Raw genomic sequence first — 24,614 nt, 5'->3', positions numbered from 1 at the left:
AAGGAACTCTTGAAGCTCACAAATCCACTTAGCAAACTTTCCAGTAGGATTGGGTTTGCGAACCAAAAATTGTAAAGCAGGTTGAGATGTAAGGAAGAAAAAAGGGCGAGGTAGCAAGTATGACCTAAACTTCTTTACTGCTCAGACATGAAGTCAATGGTGTGTCATGAAGTCAATGGTGTGTCATGTTTCATGTTTCTATTTCAGACATGAAGTCAATGGTGTGTCATGTTGCACCCCTCCTCAGATGGCCACATGATATAAGGCATAATAAATTCACAATGATGTTCTCAATTTGTAACATATATCTATCATTACCTAGAGTGTGATCATTCCTTATAGGAAGGAGGAGCCATCCATAGACAAGTCAGTCTGTTCCTACCAATTGTCCATCTCTTATTTATTAGCAAGGTGGGTGTTAAGCCTTTGACGATCCATCCCCAGCAATGGATGGAAATTGTAAAGCCAAGTCAATGCACAAGGTTAAAATTGTGTGTGCAAAAATCCAACAATCAAGGGTAAAAACATAGCTTCAAATGTGGAATGCTTCTTATGCTAATATCCTCCAACTTTTCTTAATCACTAGTACAAGGCTTATGATGCCATCTCAGCATACACTCATCTAGCATAAATTCACCATCGCATATATTGGGTTTCTAATCCAAATCATAACAATCGTGTTAGAAAATGCTAGAGCTTTTAGCCCTAGTCGATGGTCATTAACAAGTAGAACGTCCCCGCTCTCATGTGGAAGCGAGGTTGCAACACACAAGTATATCAGCAATTTTCACAGTCAATACCTTGTTAAAATAGGCTAACTATAGATACTACATGTCAAACGTCCTCCTTTGAAAAAGTAGTCACATAACCCAAAAAATGGTTGGCAAGACACAACCAAAAGGTTTGGGAGAGAGAAGTCATGTACATGAGATGTCAAGTACCAGGCACCAAAAAGTATAAGCGGAGTAATCACAAGGAATCCATTGTTCATATGCTCTAAGTAGTGTTAGAGGAAGACAACTTAGACACTAAAATATTAACAAATACGCATGCCAGCCCATGCCACAAATCCATAATGTTGCATTGAAATAACTCATGCATTCGTGAGGGTGGAGGTTGACTATGAAGAGAACCAATCTCATAAACCATTCAACCAGAATTTTCATTGGCAATTCCTTCCATCAATAAGGAGGGCTTCTACCAAACAAACTGTTGCCTTCCAAAAACAAGACTACCGGGTCACATATCATCCAAGGAACCAAAGGGTCACAAAATATAGGATCAAGAAGTTTCTGAAAAAATCAGTCATACTGAGGGAGCGGGGGGCTTGTGAAGAGGAAGTCATATTGGCTATTCCTTTTGGAGCGAGCAATACAAACCATTTGTAAGAAAAGTTCTTTGAGCTTGATAGTAGGGTGCTACATAAATCCCAAGGTATGGCATGTCTGACTATCTACCTGGACGTTATCCATCACTCCACAGCTTGGATGCAGGAATACAAAGCTCAGAAAGAGCTTTTGCAATGGCGTGGTACTCAAGGCTCTTTTATCTTTTCTCCTTAGTTTGTAGCCAAGACTCCTTGTTCTTTTCTAGAGGTCTCAAGCCATGTGCGGAGTCCTCGAGTCCGCACAAAGTGAAGGAGATTCAATATGCCATACTTCCATTCAATCTATGGGAGATCATGCCCTATGTTGGTTTCTTCTCTTTTCCACATGTTCATTGTCTCGCCAAAATGTCCCGCTCTTTCATTAACCTCCTCCAGTTGCTATGCCATTACCCATCAATATCTAGTTTTTTAATTGCTGAGGTACCCACAATTACGTGGGTGTCCTCCTTCATATCTAATACATATACAATGTACATACCATCTCATTTTCATATCCTCATGCCCCTTTGCAATATAATGACATATAATCCTTACTACTATTTTGTTATAAAATAGGAAATCAAATCCTCACATACCACAGGTGTTTGTTATTAATTTTGAAGTATATAGTGATGGACCTCTTAGGATGCTCTTCTAAATGTTATTTCCTTTTATTTTTCTTTTCTTCCAAGTTATGACAAGGTAATCTAGGGGTGGCTTAGGCCAAATTAGGTTCACTCCTAATATATCCATCATAGATTAGGAGGGTCTATACCAAGCAATCCCCAGAGTATTTGTGTGTGTGTGTGTGTGTGTGTGTGTGTGTGTGTGTGTGTGTGTGTGTGTGTGTAGCCCCTCATCTATCATTTTTTCCTACTCCAAAGTGATTGTTTCTATATAAATGATTAGACTAATGTGATTATTTTTCTAAGTTATTGCTCTATTGTATTTAGGATTTTTATTGCTAGGTTGCTAGATTGCAATTTGGCCTATTGCTATGTCCATTAAAAAACATTGCTTGGAAATTTTCAAAAAATGAATATTTAAGTTCAGTTCTGTGTAACATATTGAGCTACCAAACTTGAGTGTACTTTTTAGGCTTGGGAGATAATTGAATGAGTTCTAATTCTAGATAATAAAAGTAAACCTATTTTTTAAAATGAATTTGTGGATAAAATTATAAGAGGTTTGGATATAATATGTGGCAACAAAATCCAAAAACTAGCAAGCCATAATATTCTATAACAAAAATTCATGACATTGTAGCGGGGGTGCTCCCCTCCCATCATTCATAATGAACTAAAATCCCATTCATCCACCATCATATAATTTATAGGTGTAATAGGCACCGGAGACATGTCTAAACCCACCTATTTGCACATCTTTATGCATGCATAGTACTAGTCAATGAACTTTTCATTTCATCAAACAAACATCTAAAACTTGAAATTTACTAAACACATTTCCAAACAATCAAGAAGTAAAACACAACCCCTGCATATAGAGGGAGGCCAACCATAGAAAAAACCAATAAACTAATAATCCATATTATGCCGTACTACAAAGTTGGACCATGATAAGGGGGTACTCCACTCCCATTATGTTCACAATAAATTAAATTCCCATCAAATTGCTAGTAGACATGTATATGTAAGACATAGGGTAATCCAATCCTATTAAGCCAAATCCCACATAGATGCATAGTTTTATATATTCATAGCATCCCAAGTACATTCAACAAAACTATCATTATTATGAATTTGAAAAATTATTTGCCAGATAAAATTCTAGGGCATTCAAGAAATGGATCATAACCCTTGCATAGAGAGGGAAAGTTTACGATAGTAAAGATTCTATCATACCATGTAAGCATGTTACTTTAAATATCAATCTTGGTATCCACTAAAATGACCCAAAATGGAAAAAATATATGCAAATAAAGTGCATTCCAATGAAGAGTTGCTACTATAGTAAGACATTGTAGTGAAGCAAGATATGTTTCTAAAATAAATGCTATAATAGATATATCATGATCATGAAACCATCATGATTTCATAAAGAGTACTAAGTAAATAAAAAATAATAGTAATACACATAATCAGTGAAAAATAGGAGTAATGCACATCATCAAATGAAAGATTCCAATTAAATTTATACAATATGCATGATAGCCCCAAATACATTAGCACAAGGCATGATAGTAGATCCAAGTTACTCATAGTAAAAGTCCATTCTAAATCACAAAATTAAGCAAATGATGACCATTCAATGTGAGCAAATGACAAGTTATAGGATGCTACAAGTTAACCATAAGTCATGGTAGTATAAGCCAACTACAATTAGTTCTAGATCACAAAGTAATGTGATGACCACTAGGAAAACTAAATACGATAAACAAAAATCAGCCACATGCCTATATAAAGTTAGCCAATAAACCACCAAAAATGCTATTAGCAAGTCTTATTATTCCATACAATCTGCTATGTAGTCATAAGAAGTAGCTTATGACATTTTATAACCAACCAAGTTCTAAGATAATTCTAAGTATAGCAAATTAATTTCAATTTTCATGATAGTACAAGACCATAATTAATAGCTTGCAATCACCAGATATAAAAAGGAAGAGTCACTATGCTATTGAACCATGCAATTAGAGTAGCACTGATAAAGTACTTTCAAAAAATAAGAGATCTAAGCTCATTCCATGATTCCTTGGAGCCATTATAATCCAATCATAAAATCATTTATGGGGCAGAAATTCATGACAAATGAGGATAACACAATGTCAATGGACCATATGCTGGAATGGGATTCAAGGGCCTAGGAACCAATTGCTTACGTCCATATGCTTGGCATACCTCACAACTTCGGCACCACTCATGGACATCTTTGTTGAGTCAGGGCCAATAATACCCTGTGTCAAGGATCTTTCGAGTAGTGCTAGCTGTGGAATAATTCTATACTTGATGAGGATGGTAGACCACTAAGTACCTCTATGCAATGGTCCTTATGAGAGAGAGGTCTTGCTTTCTCTGTAGGTTCTTGGAGTATCTTCAGATGCCTTCCGGATGATCATAGATTCCAAATCGTAAGCCACCTCAGAGGGAATGCAAGGAGAATACAACAGATTGATGTATTCATACCCTTGGATTGGGTTCTTTTGGGTGACGGATTTCACTCTAGGAACACATGGCTAGGAGCCTTTTCGAGAACAAAGATCCCTCTTCATGGACTCCATGTGTTACTGGCTCTCTCTACAAACTTGCCATGCATCTATGGATACTTTGTGGCAGATTCTGGCGAGCATAGCAATGTGGCATATTTAGAGATCCAAATGTATAGAAGCTTTGGATGCTTCCCAAGTTGACACAGCATACTAGCAATTTCAACTCATGTGGTATTTACAAATCTCATATTGCCACATCATTTTATAAATTATCACCTAGTTTAGCATGAAAACCTTTGCTTGTGCATTATTAATTATGTTTGCTTAATTTTTTTCATGAACAATATTTCGAACATCAGTACTTGGAAAATTAGGCCAAAATATTGCATGCCAAACTTAATCATAGAGCGATCTCTTTTTCCCCAATGTACCTATAAGTAAGGTTACAGATAGATAAAGTTAGCCATTCTTCTCAATTTTCTTGGTGTATCCTAGTAATTGGCAATTAGGTTCATACTAAGCCAACTATTAAGCATAGCTCTTAGACATTTCTTAAATACGGATACTAAACCATGAGAGAAGGAAGGGGCATCGATTGTTGCTACTCCCATCATACTTTCAAAGAGTAATAAAAGAACTCAAAAAATGAATTCTTAATACCAACTTCATGCATCTAGAGATGAAATGTTAGAGAAAGAAGCTTAGATTATTTAAGAGAAGAAAAAAAGGAGAAGGACAAGTCATATCAATAGCATAAGAAGAACAAAAAGAGGATGGCCGTGGTAAGTGAAAAATAAAAAGTATCATGCTCAAGTAGATACAAGGATTTTAGAGTAATATGAAATGTAAGAGGATAAAAAGATGGGTTTTTGGATTCGTGGTCCCCCAAGAAGTTAAAATTGTTCTTTTGACAACTCAAATCACACACTAATGCCAACAAACAATGTTTTATAATTGACTATCATGTTGGTGAAACAACAACATATACATGGTTTACATTGATCTAGGAAATGGGGAATTGGAATTGGGATCAAAGTTCAAGAAATGATAACGATAATTGTCTTAATATACATTTCCAAGTCCAACAAAAAGGAAGACAATTGTGAGCTATAAGAGGTTAGAGAGACAAAGATGTTCATCATAAGAGATCTTAATAAAGTTTAAATTCAAAAGTTATAGTTGGACTAGCATTAAGGGTCAACTTGATACTTGCAACTCATTTAAGGATAGACAAAAATACTAGATGCATCTTACGCTCCTCCTTTCCTTGTTGTCTTATCACCGAGGGATAAAGGCTAGATAGACTAGACTCCAATGGTACATGATCAAAATAGTTTTGGAGTACAAATGTCTCCAAGTAGTGTTTGATATTATTGATGGAGAACCATGCCTTATTGGTTTAAAGCCCCTTCTAAAACTAATACATGCACAAAGGACAATAAAATTTTGGACTCATCTTTTGGAGGCATTGCTAACCCATATAACAAATGGATCAAAATGATGGAAAAAACCCAAATCTTCTTCAAATAAAAGAGAAACAAAGTCTTCCAATAAGTAAAAGTCAAACAAAGATTGAAGAATGAAACCCATGATTGCATGTAGGATCAAAATTAGTGAAGCTCAAAGGCATCCTCTTAGCCTTAAAGAATAGTTGAGACAACTCAAGAGTCTTGATGCTTAATTTAAAGCTATACAAACAAAAGTGCAAAAAGATTCCTTAGGCAAGATACACACGTCTAGATGTTGCAATAGGAAATGGTCTTTTGGCATTGCTCTCACAAGCGAATGTTGCAACAACTTCAACAAAGATGATTGGATGAAAACAAGGGGACCCCAATGTTTTACAAATTTAGTCTTCGTCTCCACCTTGGGCAGTGTTGTGATGGCGAATGAGAATAAATTGAGCAAATGGACAAGCACTTTTTTATCCACAAATGGGATCTCACGCAAGAGCTTCTTACCTTTGTAATGCTCACTCATCCAGAGGTGTATCCAATCTTACTAAATAGAGGCACTATCTCATCAAACAATAAGATTTTGCAAGTGGTAAGGGAAGCCCTAGAACAAATAGCTAAGACAGGAATAATGAAGTACCAATAAAATAAGAATTGAAGAGATTGCCACTCGATGAGAACTCTACCTTTGATTGCAAATATCTATAAAAAGACATCACATCTCAAGATATTAAGCAAGTCTAAAAATGGCTAAAGGTAAAGCACTTCTAAAGGTGGGTTGACTATTAAAATTCAATACCATTTGAGATATTCTAGGATATAGATTGATTCAATCATAAGAAAAGAGCCTTACTTGTGGATACACTAAACCTATGATAACACAAGAAATGTAAAACCTATTCTCAAAGGCAAGCCTTAAAGAAGTGCTAGAACATTGGAGCACTCTTACAATGTTGAATAAGAATTATAAATCCTTGCTAAGGCGCTTGCATTGACACTAAGAGACAAGATGCAACTTTAGATCAAAGAAAGACATAACGACTAATAGATCCCAAAAGCAGTCATAAATTTATGGAATATGCAAAGACACTAGTAAGTTATAAAGAGGTTTACATGAAGATTACATGATTATACATGCTTGTGACCCATTGCATACAACAATACAAGCATCTACACCTATTTGAGATTTGCAATACATGTCAACTTTGTTGCAACCTAATTGACATTGTCCTTGGTGCTCTAACATCCATCAATTTAAGGTAAACATGTTAGCAATTAGAATGCTTTTTCTTAAAGCAACCACTTCAATATCCAAGCAATTGCTTCTAATAAAGAGTATAAAACAACAAAGAAGACAAGTAGTTTTACACATGAAATGTATTTGCACTCCTATTTCTTAAACCCTTATCGGCGAAATGCTAGTATATTCTAGTATACATGCCCTATGTGCTTGAATTACCTATATAATTTCTTTTTGAGATCAAGTACTAAGTTCCCCACAAATCCATTTAGATGCACACCACAACCGCCATATAGCCTATGCATGGTCAATGGTTTCAACCTGAGTTTATCCTATGGCAACATATTCCAATAGCTCCATATTTGGTGTTCCCTTTAGGAAATTTATACAGTTCCCATGTGTGACATAGACCTATGTTTTCCACAACTTCCTTGATTTCTTGTTGGCTCTAGCTTCTTTATAGTATGAGGTTGGTGCCTCTTAAAACTTTCTTATGAATGCAATATTGCAATACCCCAAATATTTTTAGATTAGTTGCAATTCCTTTGTGGCCTCTTGGTTCCCATTGGTTGAATTACGTTCTTCTATACCTTTCGAGTCTTTGACCAAGTCCAATACCCTTTTCCTGCCTTTTCCCCGGTTGTAATTGCATTGCATTGCCTTTTAGGGGTGTAATGGCATTTTATCTTGTGCTTTACTAATACGTACACATCTCAAGCTTAGTTAATCGCTTAGACTGTTCAATGCATTGCACTAGCCATAGGCAGCAATATGCAAGTTATAACTTCAATTGTTTAAATATTGACGTCAAGCAAAACATATAGGCCATGTAAGTAAAGCTTGTGTGGATACATGCTCAAACATGGATGCACGTGTGCAGACAAGGTAATGCAAGTCCCTATGTAAGCCTCCTACGTGTAAGACCATTCGTAAAAGCATACTAAAAATCTGACTTGAAGGGAGGGACGTGTAATGATGGCCGATCTATATTACTCTCCAGGCAATTTTTCTGGAATCCTTGGGATAAGTCAAAAAAACCAAGAAAAGTATAGTAAACACTATTTGGTGATGGCATTTTTGCTTGAACAAAGGGTAATGATACTTTCAGCACATGTTAGATCCATATTATTGTGCAACACTTGGGCGAGCTGCTGTCTTTTTTACTGTATCAATATACCATTTCTATCGTAATCCTCAAGGCTTCCTTCCAAGACAATTTGCTTTAACCTGCAACAGTAGCAGCATCCAAAAACAGCAGCTCAAGTTAGCTTCCTGCCTGAATGAGAAGAGGTGCAACAAACGGCCTCGATATATTCTTCTATAGTCAATGCACGTCAGCAAACTCCCTTCGCAGGAAAATCAGAGGCAATCTCATCTCTTACATAATGATGACTTACAACACCAATAACTGGTCCTTGCTGTTTCTTGCACTTTCTCAAGGATGCCCCTTACCAGCACGTGAATCAACTTCATTACATCCAATCAGCCTATATGTAGGCTCCACCTCTTTGTTCAGAAAATCGCTTACCATTTCCTTGGAATGTAAAAACCTACTAAAAAAGAGTCCTCTGTGAGGAGTTAGCATACCTCTGGTTAGTTCATGACTCACCTTGGATAGAAAACTAAGAAGGTATCCCCCAGCATAAGCCCACTCCGAGCACCTAGATAGGAAGTTCAGATATATAGTGAGCCAAGTGATTAAATTTACAATTGCAGACTGTTGTGTTTCTGATTGTGGTTATGACAAGCTCCAATATTGAACATCTAGATAAGAGGCCTGTCTGGTAGTTTCAACCAAAGAAAATAAAACAAGATGATCTGTTTGGAAATATGAGAAGAGACTTGCACCTTCTTATGTATTATACTATGTAATATGTACATGCATGAGTGGGGGTGGGGGTCGTGTGTGGCCTGCCATGTCCAAGCTAGGCTTTATAACAGGTACGCCACCTTTGAACAGCTATGCCATTAAGGGACCACAGTTTCTCAGGCTCCCCAAGATCACTGTCTCTTTTAAACCCTGCTTATATACATCCTAGCATTACCTATCTCTGTAAGAAAAGTCAGGAGTCCCGAAGGGTACAGTGCACAAGTAAAATCTTGATTGATTCCACATCCCGTACCTTTTGAGTGAAGATATACTTGTACATTAAAGCACTTGGGGGTGTGGGTGTAGGTGTCTTGCCAAGTCCATAGCTGGGCAATGTAACATACCTGGCACCTTCAGACAGCTACGCCTTAAGGAACCACAGTTTCTCAAGCTCTCCAAGATCAATCTCTTTTTGTACCTGCTTATATACGTCTAGCTTTCCCTCTCTTGTTCAGAACCAAGGCATCCACCATATGTACATTCTTCCCAGATTTTCATGAGAAACAGCCTCAGCAATTAATCGATGGGCTTGTCCCTCAACCGAAAGTGGTAGAGATGGTGCAGCACCGACTCCTACAACAACGCCTTGCAACCTTGCCTCGATATTTGATATTGCTCGCTACATAGCAGATAAAGGTTCAGTCAGAGGCATGCTGCATATCAACTTATGTTGTCAAAATTGCATTACCAACCCTTCTTTGTTACCTGTGCGTGAGGATTTTTCACTTCAACCCCACTGGACTTGTGAGACTTAGTCCATTCCACCAATGGGTCATGAATGAATGTCTCCAGCACACTCATGAGGGTCTCACGATTTGACCTCAATACAGACAAGGTTATCTCACACACTCGGGAAAAAACACCCTCATAGCCCGTGATTCCAAGCCCATCTATCATGTTCTGCACAATCACCATTCAAGAGAACTTAAAGATTAAACACAGACAAACGGCAAGCTACATAGATGCAAAGGATCATAGAGAGACAAAAACAGAATTAAACTGAGCAGTCTCTACTTTTATTTTGAAAATGTCCTCACCCACAATACAAATCTTGTCTGTACCAATAGAGCAGGATGAAAAAGACTGGCAGACCTGTGTCAGCCTGAAAGGAACGAGTTCTGGCTTTTCCAGTTGAAGACCCTTGTCAAAAAGACAACTGAAATCCACATGCACACAATCACCCGTTGTTGAGTCAAACAAAATGTTTTCACCATGTCTATCCCCTAGTCCAACTATATGGCCAACCATGGACCACACAGCAGTAGTGTGGGCATATGCAACTCGAGAGCGAAACCAGTTAGCTGGTTCAGTAAAAGTATTCAAAAACCATTTGTGAAAGACGGGTTGAAACATGGGAAGGATTTTTGTTCGGAATGTCTCAACCTCATGGCCCTGGTTTTCATCATAGATCTGTTTGATAGTTGGATTTGTCTTCTGCCTGTCAAATTTGCCACAAGAAACATAGATGTCTTGCAATATGTGCCTTAAGCCTCTGGTGTGAAGGACCCACTCCACCATTCCGCAATCTTCAGTTAGGGGAATTACAGCAAAAGTGCGGATGTATAGCTTTCGCCTCCTACTTCTTGGATCCTTAGAAAGCAACCGGTTGATCATGGCAGTAAACTCCATCATACGAGCATCTTTCCGCAAGTCATCCTTTGGTTTGCACAGAAATGGGTGCTCTGTTCCATCACTACCTTGAAAAACGACCTAGAACCAGTTTCGCATCACAAGTTACAGATATTGAAAGCACTAGAGTTTTCCAAGTTAGAGATACTGAAAGCACTAGAGTTTTCCAATAATTACATTTTATTTCATTACCTTCTTGGGCCTTTGTAGAGAAGCTAAGATCTCTACCTCCTCACGTATTCCAGAAATTGTGGAGAAGGAGAAGTGTCCTGATGAGAATGGGTTATAACTTACATTTGTAAGCCCATCTGCTGGCAAATTGACGGTGAGTGCCCTTTGTACTGGCATAATAACCCCTACAGGCATCATCCTTTTCAAATAGCTAAATTCACCCGACAAACGAAGAGTTCGTGCCTTTGATGTGCCTCCATGAAAGCAAAGCCTTATTAGTTGTTCTGTTAATGCAGCAAACTGAGAGAACAACACCTTGTCAGAGTCCTGCCGCAAACCATTCCTTGCAACCTGGAGGATTTCAGCAGCTGCCTGACATCTTGTTGGCACGGTTGATTTGAAAACAGCAGCCATTGTCCATAAAGCTTGCTGGGGATATACTTGCAAAACAATTGTGATTATGTGCCTAACTAAACGAACCACTTCATCATTTTGATGACAAATCCTGGATACCAACTGTGAAAAAGCAGTCAACCACTGATACGTTGGAAGATCTTTCACACAGCCCCGAATTATGCTCATGACCTGTACAAAGAGATGAAAGAAGTAAGTTTTCATGCAATTTATTACAACCTCCAACTCAGAAAAACATGAGTTAGATTCAAAGCTAGTGATCAGGTGTAAATACTCTTGCATGAACCGTCTTTATGGCCGTGTTTGAAGACAAGGCTTCCCCATGATAGCTGCTCCCAAATTCAAACCACAGAGTAAGCAGCCTTGGTAATGCCTGAAATAAACGGCGATGGCCTTTGTGCAAGCCCTTTGCATAATAAAGAATCACCTCTGGTAGGTAAGTCCACCAAGCTTTGTCATCCACAATGCTGGCACTTGTGGTAGGCACTACTGGCCGCTTCTTTCCTGGTAGCCCACTCTTATCCAATAATTGTTCCTGAGCTTCTTCCTGCCTCTTTCTAGCATCTACTAGCAAGTCATCACAATATTTGGCTAGAAAAAAATAGCCCTTTTCCCATTTTGGCTGCAATTCTTTCACTCGAGAATACATGCTGAGAACATGCTCCTTTTGCTTCTGCCCAGTGCAGTGGACCCACCTAGCAAGTAGAAGCAAAGTCTTAGCTGCATCCAAGTTTTCGTCCCTCCGTGACTGTGTAAGGAGAGATGCTTCTTGATCTGGAGCCCAACCTGAAGGAATATACAAAAGACCACCAAGAGCAGCTTCTCTTGCAGCACCAAGAACCTGCACTGGCACTTTTGCAAGGGCCTGCTGAAGCTCAGCTATAGCACGATGACTTTTCTTTGTGTCCCACAGCAGCTTTGCCAACTCTCTATGAGCATTGGGAGCCCCAGATGACTGAGCCTCCAAAATTGCTCTGCTTGCAGTTTCATAATGGCCTGCCGCACGGCAAAGTTTTGCATACTGGAGCCAGCAATTACCGAAGTGTTGTTGCATGTTGCTAGCAGTAAAAATCGACCTTCGCAGTGCTAAGATCGGCTCCCTGGTCCACAAAGATGGTTGTGTTACCCTGAGGCGGTCCTCCCAGCCATCCACCATTTCTTGCATCTTGCCATCCAAATTGTCTATACATCCCTTGGTCCCATTCTCAAGCTGAGATTCCCCTATGTGGAAAACCTGGAAGTTCTCTAGCTCATGTAACATATGCAGCTTTACAATCAAGGGATATGCACGTGAGTAAGACTCCATACTAGCGGCAGCCAGTGGAGCCAGTAATGCATGTCTGGACTGGATCATATATTCAGAAAATGCATGGCAATCTCTCGTCTGAAGGGCTTTCAAAGCTTTTGCCATGCTTATGTCAAAAAAATCATTACTGTCAGTTATGCCACCTTTGCATTCATCACCTGTAGCCCCATGAAGGTATTCATCAAGTAAGCCCCACTGTCCAAGCCTCCAAGCTGCTTGTACACCCCACATGCTCCATTCCCTTTTATACTCAGGAAATCGTAAAAGTAGCCCATCTGCATGAGTGACCATAGCTTGCAAATGCCCCATGTTTAGTAAGCAGTTAAGGACACCAAAATGCCTTGAAACACTTTTAGGCTCCATCTGCAATGCCTGTTCACAACAAGTCAAAGCTTCAGCCCAGTTTCCAGCTTTCTCATTTATAAGCACTTGGTCCTGTAAGTTAAGCGACTTATGCAACCTGGAGAAACCAGAAAGTCCATCAGGTTCATCCAATCCACTGTATACACCCAAAAGGAAACTGATGTCATCATCTTCAAAGATTCCACTCCTCTCTGCAGCTGGATTCAAGGCACCTGACTTCAGGCGAACATGAGACTCAAAATAAAGCAAAGCTCGAGCATAGGCTTGGCATCGAAAAGAAGCACCTGCAAGAGCTGTCTTAGGAATAGCATCTAACAATTGAAAAACATGTTTATACTGAGAAACGGTGTGAGATTGTCCAGCATCTTGATTTATGGCTATGTCAACACTGTTCTGTGATCCTTTTCTGTGTCCGACAGCCTCCGCTACTTGCAAAAGAGCAGTCTCTTGCTTATTCTCGTCCAGCCACTGGGCCAAGTTATCAAGTAAAGAGAAAACAGCCTGAATGCTCACTTCACTTGGACCAGACCCACTGCGAGAACAGCTCCCAGAGCCTGCTTCTCCACCATTACCAGAACATGTGGCCTCGTTTCCCACTGATGCAGCTTCTGCAAGAACAGAAAGTATCTCATCTGTTACACTGGCACGAGCCTCGGCAGTTCCATCACACACTATGTTCAGAACTAAGTAAGGAAGCAGATATAATACTGTATCCATGTCATGCCTCAAAACACCTTTGCATGCATTGAAAATAGGTGATCTTGGGCCTGCTGACAACAATACAAGCCGCCTGACCCATAAATACATCCAACGCCTAAAAGACATGCCAGGACGGAAAATGGAGCCTGAAGCGATTTGAGTAGTGTTTTGTTTTAGGACGTACTTTGAGGTTAAACATGGAGTAATGATATCTTTGACATCGGCTGAGAACCTACTCCAAATTTTTAGCCCTCTCTCAGCTGTCGCAGATGCAGCACTTGAACCATCCCCAAAGTCAGCTCGCTTCTCCCCTTCATGGACACTGGAAGATGCGAAAACTGAGACACCTAGACATGCTGCTCGGCAACCCGTTAGCTTAAGCAACTCCTGAATAGCTAATGCAGCAGCATCTTGAACATCTGTCTCCGATGCTGCTCGCAGGACTCTGGCCAAGTGTTTATCTATCAGTTCAACCACAAGGTCATCATCAGTTCGTTCAATTTTGGATTGGGCACAAAGATTTAAATTTAACTTTACTGGATCCACTGCTCCAAGCTCACCCAAGCACTCTGCACAAAACAGCTTGAACTTTTCACTAATTGAAGTGCGAGAACTTTCAGCACATCCCTGCAACAGAGACATAATTAGATGGCTGAGGACTGTTGTGTCTGAATTGGACTCCCCCAGTACCATAGCCATGACATCTTTTCTCCTGCATGTCATCAACTTCTTTAGCTCACTGGCAGCCATTAAACGTACACTGATATTTTCATGGCGCAGTCCCTCAGCAGCTCGCTTGAGTTGATCACACAAACTTGCCATCCCCCGAGCCTCCTGCAGCACTGCATTCACCTTTGCTAGCTCAGGCAGACTAGGCAGAAGTGGAAGCTCACCTGCTTGGTCATCAAGGATGCTCCTGTTTGTCACAACAAGTTCCTCCAGCACTTCAACCACAGCACCCAGAATGGAGCACGTTTCTTCCTGCTGTCCTTCTAGGCATGGCATAACTGCAACGGCAATCTGGCTTGCAACACCCTTGAGGTTGGATGGACATACTTGGGCAAGTTTTTGCACAAAAGATAACCATACCCGTAACCCTTCATGCTGAAGAGCTGGTTCCTGCAGTGCTCGTGTTAGTAGAACCATTATTTTAGGTACGAAAGCACTGAGATGCGGCCCTATCATTTCCATCAGTTGATCAATGCATCTCAAACCCTGTTTCTGTGAGGCAAAATCTAGAGCTTTCAGCATTCTCCGATCAATACCGTTGAGAAGACCCACAAAGTGTGTTTTAAGAAAACCTGGAACGTCATCAGACCCTGATACAATGCAAGCAACTTCTTGAATCATTGGTGCAACTCTTGCTGACCTATGAAGTAATCCAACAAAAGAAAAATGGAGTCAGTAGACGTAGTTAAATGTTCCTTTTTGTAAACAAACTTTGAAATGGAATAGCTAAGCCCATTCATGAAATGAGGTGCTCCATAACTCCACATGTTTTTCTGCCTCGTTAAGTCATTGTGTTCAGGGTCCTACAAACAGTCCAAACATGCTTGTGTTAAAAATTTTCACTTACCTTCTGATTGCATCTTCAGTGGCTGTATCTCCTAGAAACCAAACAAGCTCATCCAGCAGAGCTGGCAGCACTGCAGAAAAAATCTCTCGAGTATCAGAACCAACCTGTGCCTCATAGAACTGCAGTGCAGCCATCAGTTCCTTCCCATCAGCTTTTAATAATAGAACTGATAACACTTTATGGCACCATTCCAACAGTAACAAAGGCAACTCTGTCCCTAACTGCTTTGCTAACTCATGAAGAATGTTGAGGGCATCATTGTTGTGCTGTTGCTGAATCACAAGTTTGGGAAGCACAATAGGTACCATCTGTCTGACAAGGTGTACAGGCTGCAAGCCCAGAACAGCATCAGCAAAATTTTTGACAATATCAGGCCGAGAGACAAGCCGCCCACTAAGATATTCAAACAACTCCTCTTGTATAATATCTAGCATAAGCTGGATCCTGCCAGATTCTCCTTCCTTCCCATTAAGAGAAGCACACTTCCGTAGTAGTCTGACAGTGGTGACTTGCACAGATGGATATTTACTATCAAGCTGCTCAAGGAGTAGAACAAATGAGAAGAAGAATAATTGCTGGCGGTCACAAGCAGCAAGGACAATTTCTGCGATCATCTCAAGCAGACTTTCGAGAAGATCGGGATTTTCTGTTGCGAGCAGTGCATATTTTAGCTTGCCCAACACTTCAAGCTCCCTACTAGCACTGTCACTGCCATCATCATCGCCAAATAATCCTCGAAGAACATGGACCTGGAAGAAACACCGTATCTGAAAACAAAAAGCTTTCCTCACAGCTCTGTTAGCATGCATGGGCAAAACATCAAGGCATTTCATCCAATCATCTTTTGTTGCAAGCAGGTCGCTTTGAGGTATATGCAGCAAAATGCGAGACATGCTCATTATAAAGGCCACTTGCACCTGCTCTGATGCCTCCTCGAATAGAAACCGTGAGAACAAGGGCTGCCATAAATTGACAGGAAGATGGCTTTCATCTGCACCACTCAAATGAAAATCATGTGCTGCTTGACTTGCTTCTTTGATATCACACATTGGACAACATAAAGCTTTTGTTGCAGCAGCTGGTGACTCCATAGGAGGGTGTTCTATCCTGTTCCATGTCCCAACACTACCAGCACATGCCATGCGTCCCAAAGCTTGAGCAACCGCTTCACGGACCAGGGGAGATGCATCTGAACATAATCTTCTGTACAGTTGAACATTACTGATATTATTGCACATTCAACTTGATGCCTTGTCATGCAAAAAGAGTCAGGTGGTTAAAAAATCAATTCACCAGTTGAATTTATCCAGTTACCTCTTCAAAGCATTAATATAAGAGATTTTTTTCTTGAGGAAGAAAGACATTATCCAGCTTCCATTCTGTATACTCAAAAAATTTAAAAGCTTAAAAGTACGAGACAAGAGCCCCATACACAGCGCATATTGTCCCTGCAGTTCAACTAACAATGCACATGCAAACTTACCCTAAAGTTTCACAAAATTCTCTCCATTTCACAAGCCCTGGATGAGCTGCTGCATGTGGAATTGTTGAGACCATTTTACAGCGTAGAGAAGCATCCTCATCTTTCAAAGCCAGATGGAATACAAGCTTCAAATCTAACTCAACACTTTTCATCTCAAGTTTGAAAGCAATAGCCACTGCAGTGTGCTTAACATTCTGCATAACTTCTTGTTGACCACAAGGTAGTATGGACCATGGAAGTTGTAAAATTTCGAGTAGCCCATTCATAATTCCAGACGCTTGAAATACTGCTTGTACACCTGTAAGATCCTTCGAAACTTACGTGTAATTTCTTGGAAATTTTGTACTAAAAAACTTACACTCATGCTGTGATGTTTGAAACCTTCTATACACACGTCTGACTACACTAAAGATGATGGGACCAGTCCACATGAAGAAGACTAGAGCGGAAAAGAAGAGGCAGTGCATTAACAGATTTAAGACCCAAATCCCACCTTTAACAAATAGCTTGTCCAGCCCTTCCAAAAAGATCGATAGTTGGAACATTGATAAACTCCCAGTTTGTGCCTGAATACAAAGTTTGATTAAATGTTATGTATAGTCAAGACCTAGAAAGAGAGTAAGCATCACTTTTCTGGCAATTGTTCAAAGTTACCAATATTCTAGATATGCCTGAAAATTTTAATGAGTTGAGTAAGATTTCAAACCTTGGAGCTGATCCAAGGAATCCACAGCTCCATCTGTGTTATGAGCTTGTGATAGCACAATGTATCTGGGTGATCAGAAAATATTTGAGCAAGCACTTGCAAGGCTGAAAGCATGCCTTCTAAGTCAACCTCGCACGGCTGACTAGTTGGTGCTAAGGCACTGATGATGCCCAACAATCTTTTATGGAGAAAAATTCCACAGGATATTTTCTCGTCACTTAAGCTGGGAAAGCCTGAATTATCCATTACAGATTTCCCAGGAATTGAAAAATCATCGAGGGAATGTCCCTCAAAGGAGACATTCAGAGATGTATCAATTAACCTGCCTTCAAGTTGTCTATTTAGATCAAGCTTGATCCTTTTTGCAACTGTATACTCACCATTGTCAATCTTTCTTTTTCCACCTATCCTGTCAGCAGAGTCCGAAACCTGCACTCTTTCTGTACAAGCCTTTACTTGCTCCATTTGCAATTCTGACGCAGATTCATCCTCATTAGCAGCGAGTGCAGTAAAAAAATTTGCAACCTTCATGAAGTCGAGCACATCTGAGACTTGTTGCATGCATCTGCCGACATGGGATCTAATATCTGGTACAAAGAGAAGCTGCAGAAAATCGTCCAGTTTCCAAAAGAAGGGTGGGCAATACTTCACAATCTGTTCAAAACCAAGGCACATGGCAACCTAAAAAAGAAGCACGACAAAGAGTAAGTTAGAACCCAAATAACTAGTACATTTGCTGTTAATTGACAAAGCACATTCTAAAAATTAAGCTGCATCAGAGCAAGAAGCAAGTATCCACTTTGAGGTCCCGACTTTTTGCATTCCCAATTGTTCGTGGAAGAACCTCCAGAAATCTCTGAGCAATTGATTCAACAGTTTCTTTATGAATCGAGGTAAATAGAGCACACAAGCATGAACCAATGGCTGACTCATATGCAGCATTCCTGTGAAACAAGAAAAAATTGTAGTATCTGGCAAGAAAATGAACTCAAGTGTGCATTCAATCCTTTAAAACTGTCCGAACTCATTATATTGGCGTTTGTTCAATGTGTCTTTGATTCAATTTACTGCATGGAAAGTATCTAGCAGATAGAATAGCCATCTCAAACTGAACCTGGGCTGAAGTATCTGGCAAATTACCTTAGTAAGTTTGATTCTTCATCTTCCAGAGAGAGGATAACACTAATGGAAATAATAATTTTCTCAGCTGGTACTGCTTCAATATCAACAATTGGGATCACTACCCGCAACAGTTCAAAGCAGGTCTGCAGCCAGAGCAAGTCATGACTAATGATATCACGAATAGAGATCATGCAAGTACAGAACTTTTAGTCATGTTTCTTGATCCCATAGCATCTAAAGAATGGGGCCACATATAACAGAGAAGATGAATAACGACCTTTTGCAGAGAGCTGTCCCCCAAGCAAAGTAGGCTGCCAACAGCCCATATAAAAGACGTAGTAAGGAGACCTTCAACTTGTAGAACTCCCTCAGATAAAAAACGCCCCAACAACTTCATAGTCCATTCTGCCAGAGGCTTCCAACGAGGTTTCCCAGTGACATCAAGAAAGAGACCAGGACCATCCGCTGGCTTCCAAAAAGAAGGGAGCTTACAAAATGACCGTTCAGTATTGCTCATGTCTGTGTTGAGAATGGAGTATGCTCCACTGAAGCACTTTACAAATACTATGGTACTCTTTGTGAAGGTGCTTGGCACCATATCGAATGAGGCAATTGAAACCAAATCTGAGATAAAAATTTGTTAGCAAGAAAAAAAGACAGATACATACAGATTTACTGACATTACGCAAGCAATACAAGAGGATGAATCCAGCCATTTTTTCATGCCTACATCAGACTCAGTAGCAAACAAAAAAGCCACTAGCATTAATCAACTTCAGTTTGAAATATCTGCAATTCAGTTTTAGGAATAGCAACTAATATTCTCTTCTGATTTTCTATAACAGCATGAAATCTCTAGTAGACACATTAACAACCAAATAGAGGCCAAATCACAACTCTCTCTCTCTCTCTCTCTCTCTCTCTCTCTCTCTCTACCAGACATTGACCTTGAGGAGGCAGGTATGCTACGAGTTTCGGCTGACAGACGAGGACCGTTCACATCTTATGGGCAGGCCCTATTAGACCTCGGCAGGATGCATGATCTCATTATTTATAATGGTCTTGACAGATGGCCTGCATCAGGTGGCTTCACGTGCTTTCCACATGGGGGAGGCTTCAATGTTGTGGACTACATCATGGGATCCCCTGCCTTCACATCTCGCATCACTGACTTTACCGTAGCACCTCTGCCTCCAGGGGCTGATCATACCTATCTTTTCTTTAGCATTTCTACCCCCTGCCGCACAACACTTTCTACCCTGTTGAGTTCTTACTCCACCTACCATGATATACGCTTTGATCGCGATCATTCACCTACTTACTCTAGCCGTCTGTACATACTTCTCGCATACATTGACTTTATACCCCTATTAGAGGACCGTGCTGCCCTAGTCACCCGCTCACTACACGAGGCTGCTCTTCACGCCTTCCCCCACACCACCCGCCCACCACCTTCTGGGACCGTACCTTGTAATAGCTGGTACGATGATGAGTGTAAGGCTTTACGCTGTCAACTCAGATTCAAATCCAAAAACAATCTTATGAGCGAACCAGAGACGCTACGCGAGTACCGTCGACTGGTACGCAGGAAGAAACTTGACTTTGTGTGCCGGAACGAGGAGGAGCTACTGAACATTATGTTTGGTAACAACTCTAAGGACTTTTGGCGGAGATTTCTAGAGGGACAATCCCCCTCACCACTCATTGACACTCAGGTGTGGTTTGATTATGCACGCACACTCTATGATATCCCAAATCAGCCAGTCCCTAACATATCACACATGCCACGCTCCACATCCTGCACCCTCTTCACTAGGGGGGGTAAAGAATGCCATAATGAAACTTTATAATGGCCGAGCGAAGGATCACGAGGGATTATGCAATGAGTTCATTGCATATGGGATTAACCTCCTAGCCCCGATCTTAGCAAAGCTATTCAATGAAGTTGTTTGCTTGGGGTTTCCACGCACCTGGACCATTAACACTATCTCACCCATTCACAAGGCAGGGGATCCCATGAGCCCGAAGAACTACAAGACCATTATGATTGGACATGTCATGTCCAAGATTTATGCATCAGTACTTGAATCTGAGGTCAGCAGGTTTACAGAGTGTCGAGGACTTAGAGCAACAGGACAGGCCGCGGTTTCAGGCGGGATCATGGGACCATGGACCACATTCTTGCGTTCAGATGTATCATTGAGGAGGCGAGGGCACGGAAGCAGAGGACTTATTGTTGCTTTGTGGATTTCTGCAAGGCATTTGACACAGTTTCGAGAGCCCGCCTCATACGACGCCTACAAGATTTGTGTTATGACCAGGAGATCATTTGGGCTATCATGGCACTTTATGAGCGAGTTTCAGGCAAAGTCCGGACAGGATCTGGATGGACAGACGAGATCATGAGCACTATCGGGATCAAACAAGGGTGTCCATTATCACCTACCTTGTTTTGCCTCTACATTGACGAGCTCAAGACAGTGATGCAAACACAAGGGGGGGTAGGTTGCTCTCTCGCAAGCACGCTGATCTAGATACTGCTTTACGCAAATGACATGGCTCTCTTGTCTTCCTCAGCAGAGGGGCTCCAGAGACACCTTGACATACTACAGTCCTTTTGTGAGTCTCATGTTTTGAAGGTCAACCTAGGTAAAACCAAGGTTATGATCTTCAATACGTCTTGAACCGTCATGTGCCAGGAGCAATTTGCATTTGATGGGTCCCCTGTTGAGGTAGTTTCATCATACACTTATCTTGGTGTTGTCTTTTCCGGACCCATCTTCACTATGAGACCCGCGATGCATACGTCTAAGCAAAGGATATGCTTCATTGGCTAGACTAGAGAGGCAATGCTTCCGCTCTCACTTTCAAGATCCACGGACCAAAGGGTTGCTTTTTGACTCCTTGGTCCGCCCAACAGGGATATATGGCAGTCCATGCTGGGGGCCAGACTTGTCGGATACAGAGTGGGTCAGGATGGAGCGGCTACAGGTTCTCATGTTATCACGGATGATCCGTGGTAAGCCATCCGTTCCTCACCAAATCATTCGGGCGGAGTTTGGGTCACCCCCATTACAGGTAGACGTTGCATTTCAGGTCATCACGTATCTATACCAGGTCAAGGAGTATGGGGATTACACCTCTAGGCGTAGCAGGATACCATGGCTAGCATTGTCCTCTTCTATGGCACTTGCAGCAGGGGGAGACCAGAGATCCTGGTATGCACGCATAGAGAGATGGTTTGAGGGGCTAGGGCTCCACATGGACAGACTACCTCCATTCTAGTGCAACATGGATGCTCCGTTCTCTCCCCTCCTATCACACGAGGTCAACCACGTTATCCGTGAGGATCTACTACAGCTACACACATTCCGGACTTGGTTGGGCCCGTGATCTTCCAGTGAAGTTGGGCTTCTACAGAGATCACTTCTTACATATCACAACGGAGGGTTTCATTGATCCACCAGGATACACGCAGATTCACGTACCCCCTCGCTGAGGATCTCTCTTGAGTAGTTCTGGGTCTCTTCACACAAACTTCGTATTGACAGCCGCAGAGCAAAGCAGTTACCCAGGGAGAGGTACATATGCACACTGTGTGACATGCAGGAGGTTGAGACAGAGGAGCATTTCATCTTCAAGTGTCTGTTTACTATGAGATCCGAGGGCGTTTCTACTTCCTCTGCAAAGATAGTTATGGGGTTTTGGCCCGTCTCCTCTCCTACCCAGACCAACGGTGTTTGGCTGGTTTCATTCATGAGATGCTTAGACACCGCGAGAGGATACTCCAAGCACGGAGACGAGAGCAGACTTCTTCCTCGATTGATACCTCTCAGAGCTCTATCACGGAGTTCTTTCAACCAAATCACATAGACCCCCACAAGACGAGACCTCGACATGACTGTGACCCGGAGCTTGTGACCCGACAGCTCAGACAGAGGGTTGACACACTGATCATACTTGGGGACATCCCCTCCTTGTTTAGGATCGGAGCCCGACCGACGAGGGTCATAGTGGCCCTGGTTAGACGCAGAGGTACGACCAAGAGATGTATCAGGATTGCACCCTTGATGGGCCAACAACGCTCTATTGCTGACCTCATGCCTCCATTGCCTCATCCATCCTGATTTTTCGCTACTGATGATGAGGATGAGGATGATGATGATGTTGATGATGACGATGATGTTGAGATTGATATATAGTCGACTATCAACATGACTATGTTGTACTTAGGACTTAGTACTACCATTTTGCATTTTTTGCATTCTGCATTGGTGTGGATGCTCGTTTAGTAGCTCCACTACCACAGCTCATTATATCAGGTTTTTCACAGTCTCATAGACCCATCGGTCTTCCAAAGACTTTAATAAATTCTCTCTCTCTCTCTCTCTCTCTCTCTCTCTCTCTCTCACTCTCTCTCTCTCCTGTCACACGAGGTCAACCAGGTCATCCGTGAGGATCTGTTACAGCTACACACATTCCAGACCTGGATGGGACCGAGCGAGCTTCCAATGAAGCTCAGCTTCTACAAGGATCACTGCCTAAATATCATAGAGGAGGGTTTCATTGACCCACCAGGATACACGCAGATCCACTTACCCCACTCATTGAAGATCTCTATTGGGCAGTTTTGGGTCTCTTCACATAGACTCCGTATCGAGAGCGGCGGAGCAAAGGGCCTACCCAGGGAGAGGCGCATATGCACATTATGTGACACACACGAGGTTGAGAAGGAGGAGCACTTCATCTTCAGGTGTCCTGTTTACTATGAGATCCGAGGGCGTTTCTACTGCCTCTTCAGAGATGCCTCTTCAGAGATCGCTCTGGGGTTTCCTCTCCTATCCAGACCAAAGATGCTTGGCGGCTTTCATTCATGAGGTAGTCAGTCACCAAAGAGGCTACTTCAATCACAAAGATAGGAGCAGGCTTCTTCCTTGGCAAATCCCTCTCAGAGTGCTATCACGGAGTTCTTCCTGCCAGATCACATGGACCCCTACGAGACGAGGCCTCGACATGATCGTGACCCAGAGCCACTAACTCGACAACTCAGACAAAGGGTTGACGTACAGATTACACTTGGGGATATCCCCTCCCTATTCAGAGCCTGAGCCCGCCGGCTGACAAGGGTTACTGTAGCCCGTGTTGAGCGCAGAGTTATGACCAGGAGACGTCATTGGGCCACACCTGTGAGCGGGCAACAGCACTCTATCGCCGCTATCATGCCTCCATTGCCTCATCCACCCTAATGTCTTGATGATGATGAGATTGATATGTAGTCGACCACTGACATGACTATGTTGTACTTAGTACTTAGTACTAGCATTTTGCAATTTTGCATTGATGTGGATGCTTGTTTAGTAGCTCCACCCTCACAACTCGTTTGTACCAGGATTTCCTAGTCTCATAGAGCCATCGGTCTTTCAAAGACTTTAATAAACTCTCTCTCTCTCTCTCTCTCTCTCTCTCTCTCTCTCTCTCTCTCTCTCTCTCTGCACGCCTCTCCGATCTACTCACAGACATTGATCAGATATCGCTCTTAGAGGATCGAGCACTTGGCTGGTATTACTAACATGAAGGAGGATTCCTTGACAATACCTATGGATTCAGAGTCAACTGGATGCCATGGCTTAGAGGGGGACATAACAAGACTACATTTGATTTTTTGAGATTGTTGTGCGGTTGCACGCCTTGCCAAAGGGAGGATGGGTTGAAACAGAGCCTAAGAGCATGGTTGCTGGAAGACTCCAGGTTGTTCACCTGTTATCGAGGACAGCTGGAGGATGTTAGCATCTGCAGGAGATCATCTAGGCAGTCATGGCACTTTATGAGAGTCTCAAGCCGAGTTCAAACAGGCGCAGGTTGGACAGATGAGATCTTGAGTACCATAGGGGTCAAACAGGGTTGTCCCTTATCACCAACCCTATTTGGCCTCTACATCGATGAGCTTGAGACTCTCATGGGGGCGTTCGGAGGGACCGGTTGCTCACTTGCCGGGATCATCATCAGGATTCTTCTTTATGCAGATGACGTGGCACTCTTGTCGTCCACA

At 41.8% G+C, this 24,614-nt stretch overlaps 1 protein-coding gene across 5 annotated transcripts in view; it reads right to left on the bottom strand.

Moving 5' to 3' along the window:
* Window positions 1-8,221: 8,221 nt before the first annotated feature.
* ATR (Ataxia telangiectasia-mutated and RAD3-like protein) overlaps window positions 8,222-24,614 on the bottom strand; it is a 33,083-nt gene continuing 16,690 nt past the window's right edge. Inside the window, exons 4-16 of one of the 5 annotated variants that reach the window (XR_015541951.1) lie at window positions 18,843-19,189; window positions 18,584-18,708; window positions 18,243-18,387; window positions 17,444-18,124; window positions 17,231-17,303; window positions 16,738-17,035; window positions 15,255-16,457; window positions 11,585-15,047; window positions 10,918-11,481; window positions 10,189-10,806; window positions 9,802-9,996; window positions 8,836-9,715; window positions 8,222-8,453 (exon numbers count right to left, since the gene is read on the bottom strand). Coding sequence is in view for 4 of the 5 variants with exons in the window: in XM_087383297.1 (XP_087239423.1) it covers window positions 9,548-9,715; window positions 9,802-9,996; window positions 10,189-10,806; window positions 10,918-11,481; window positions 11,585-15,047; window positions 15,255-16,457; window positions 16,738-17,035; window positions 17,231-17,303; window positions 17,444-18,124; window positions 18,243-18,387; window positions 18,584-18,708; window positions 18,843-19,189 (7,880 nt within the window). In the remaining variant the exon portion in view is untranslated. Of the gene's footprint in view, window positions 9,716-9,801; window positions 9,997-10,188; window positions 10,807-10,917; window positions 11,482-11,584; window positions 15,048-15,254; window positions 16,458-16,737; window positions 17,036-17,230; window positions 17,304-17,443; window positions 18,125-18,242; window positions 18,388-18,583; window positions 18,711-18,842; window positions 19,190-24,614 lie in introns of those variants that run through there. The other 4 variants (XM_087383299.1, XM_087383297.1, XM_087383298.1 and 1 more) reach the window with 4 other exon arrangements.

This window comes from Dipteris shenzhenensis, chromosome 13 (genome assembly GCF_047967505.1).
Source record: "Dipteris shenzhenensis isolate YYH24624 ecotype China chromosome 13, Dip_SZ_1.0, whole genome shotgun sequence".
Lineage (NCBI taxonomy): Eukaryota > Viridiplantae > Streptophyta > Polypodiopsida > Gleicheniales > Dipteridaceae > Dipteris > Dipteris shenzhenensis.
Note: the sequence above shows the minus strand (reverse complement) of the source record. Positions and strands in the feature narration are given on the sequence as shown.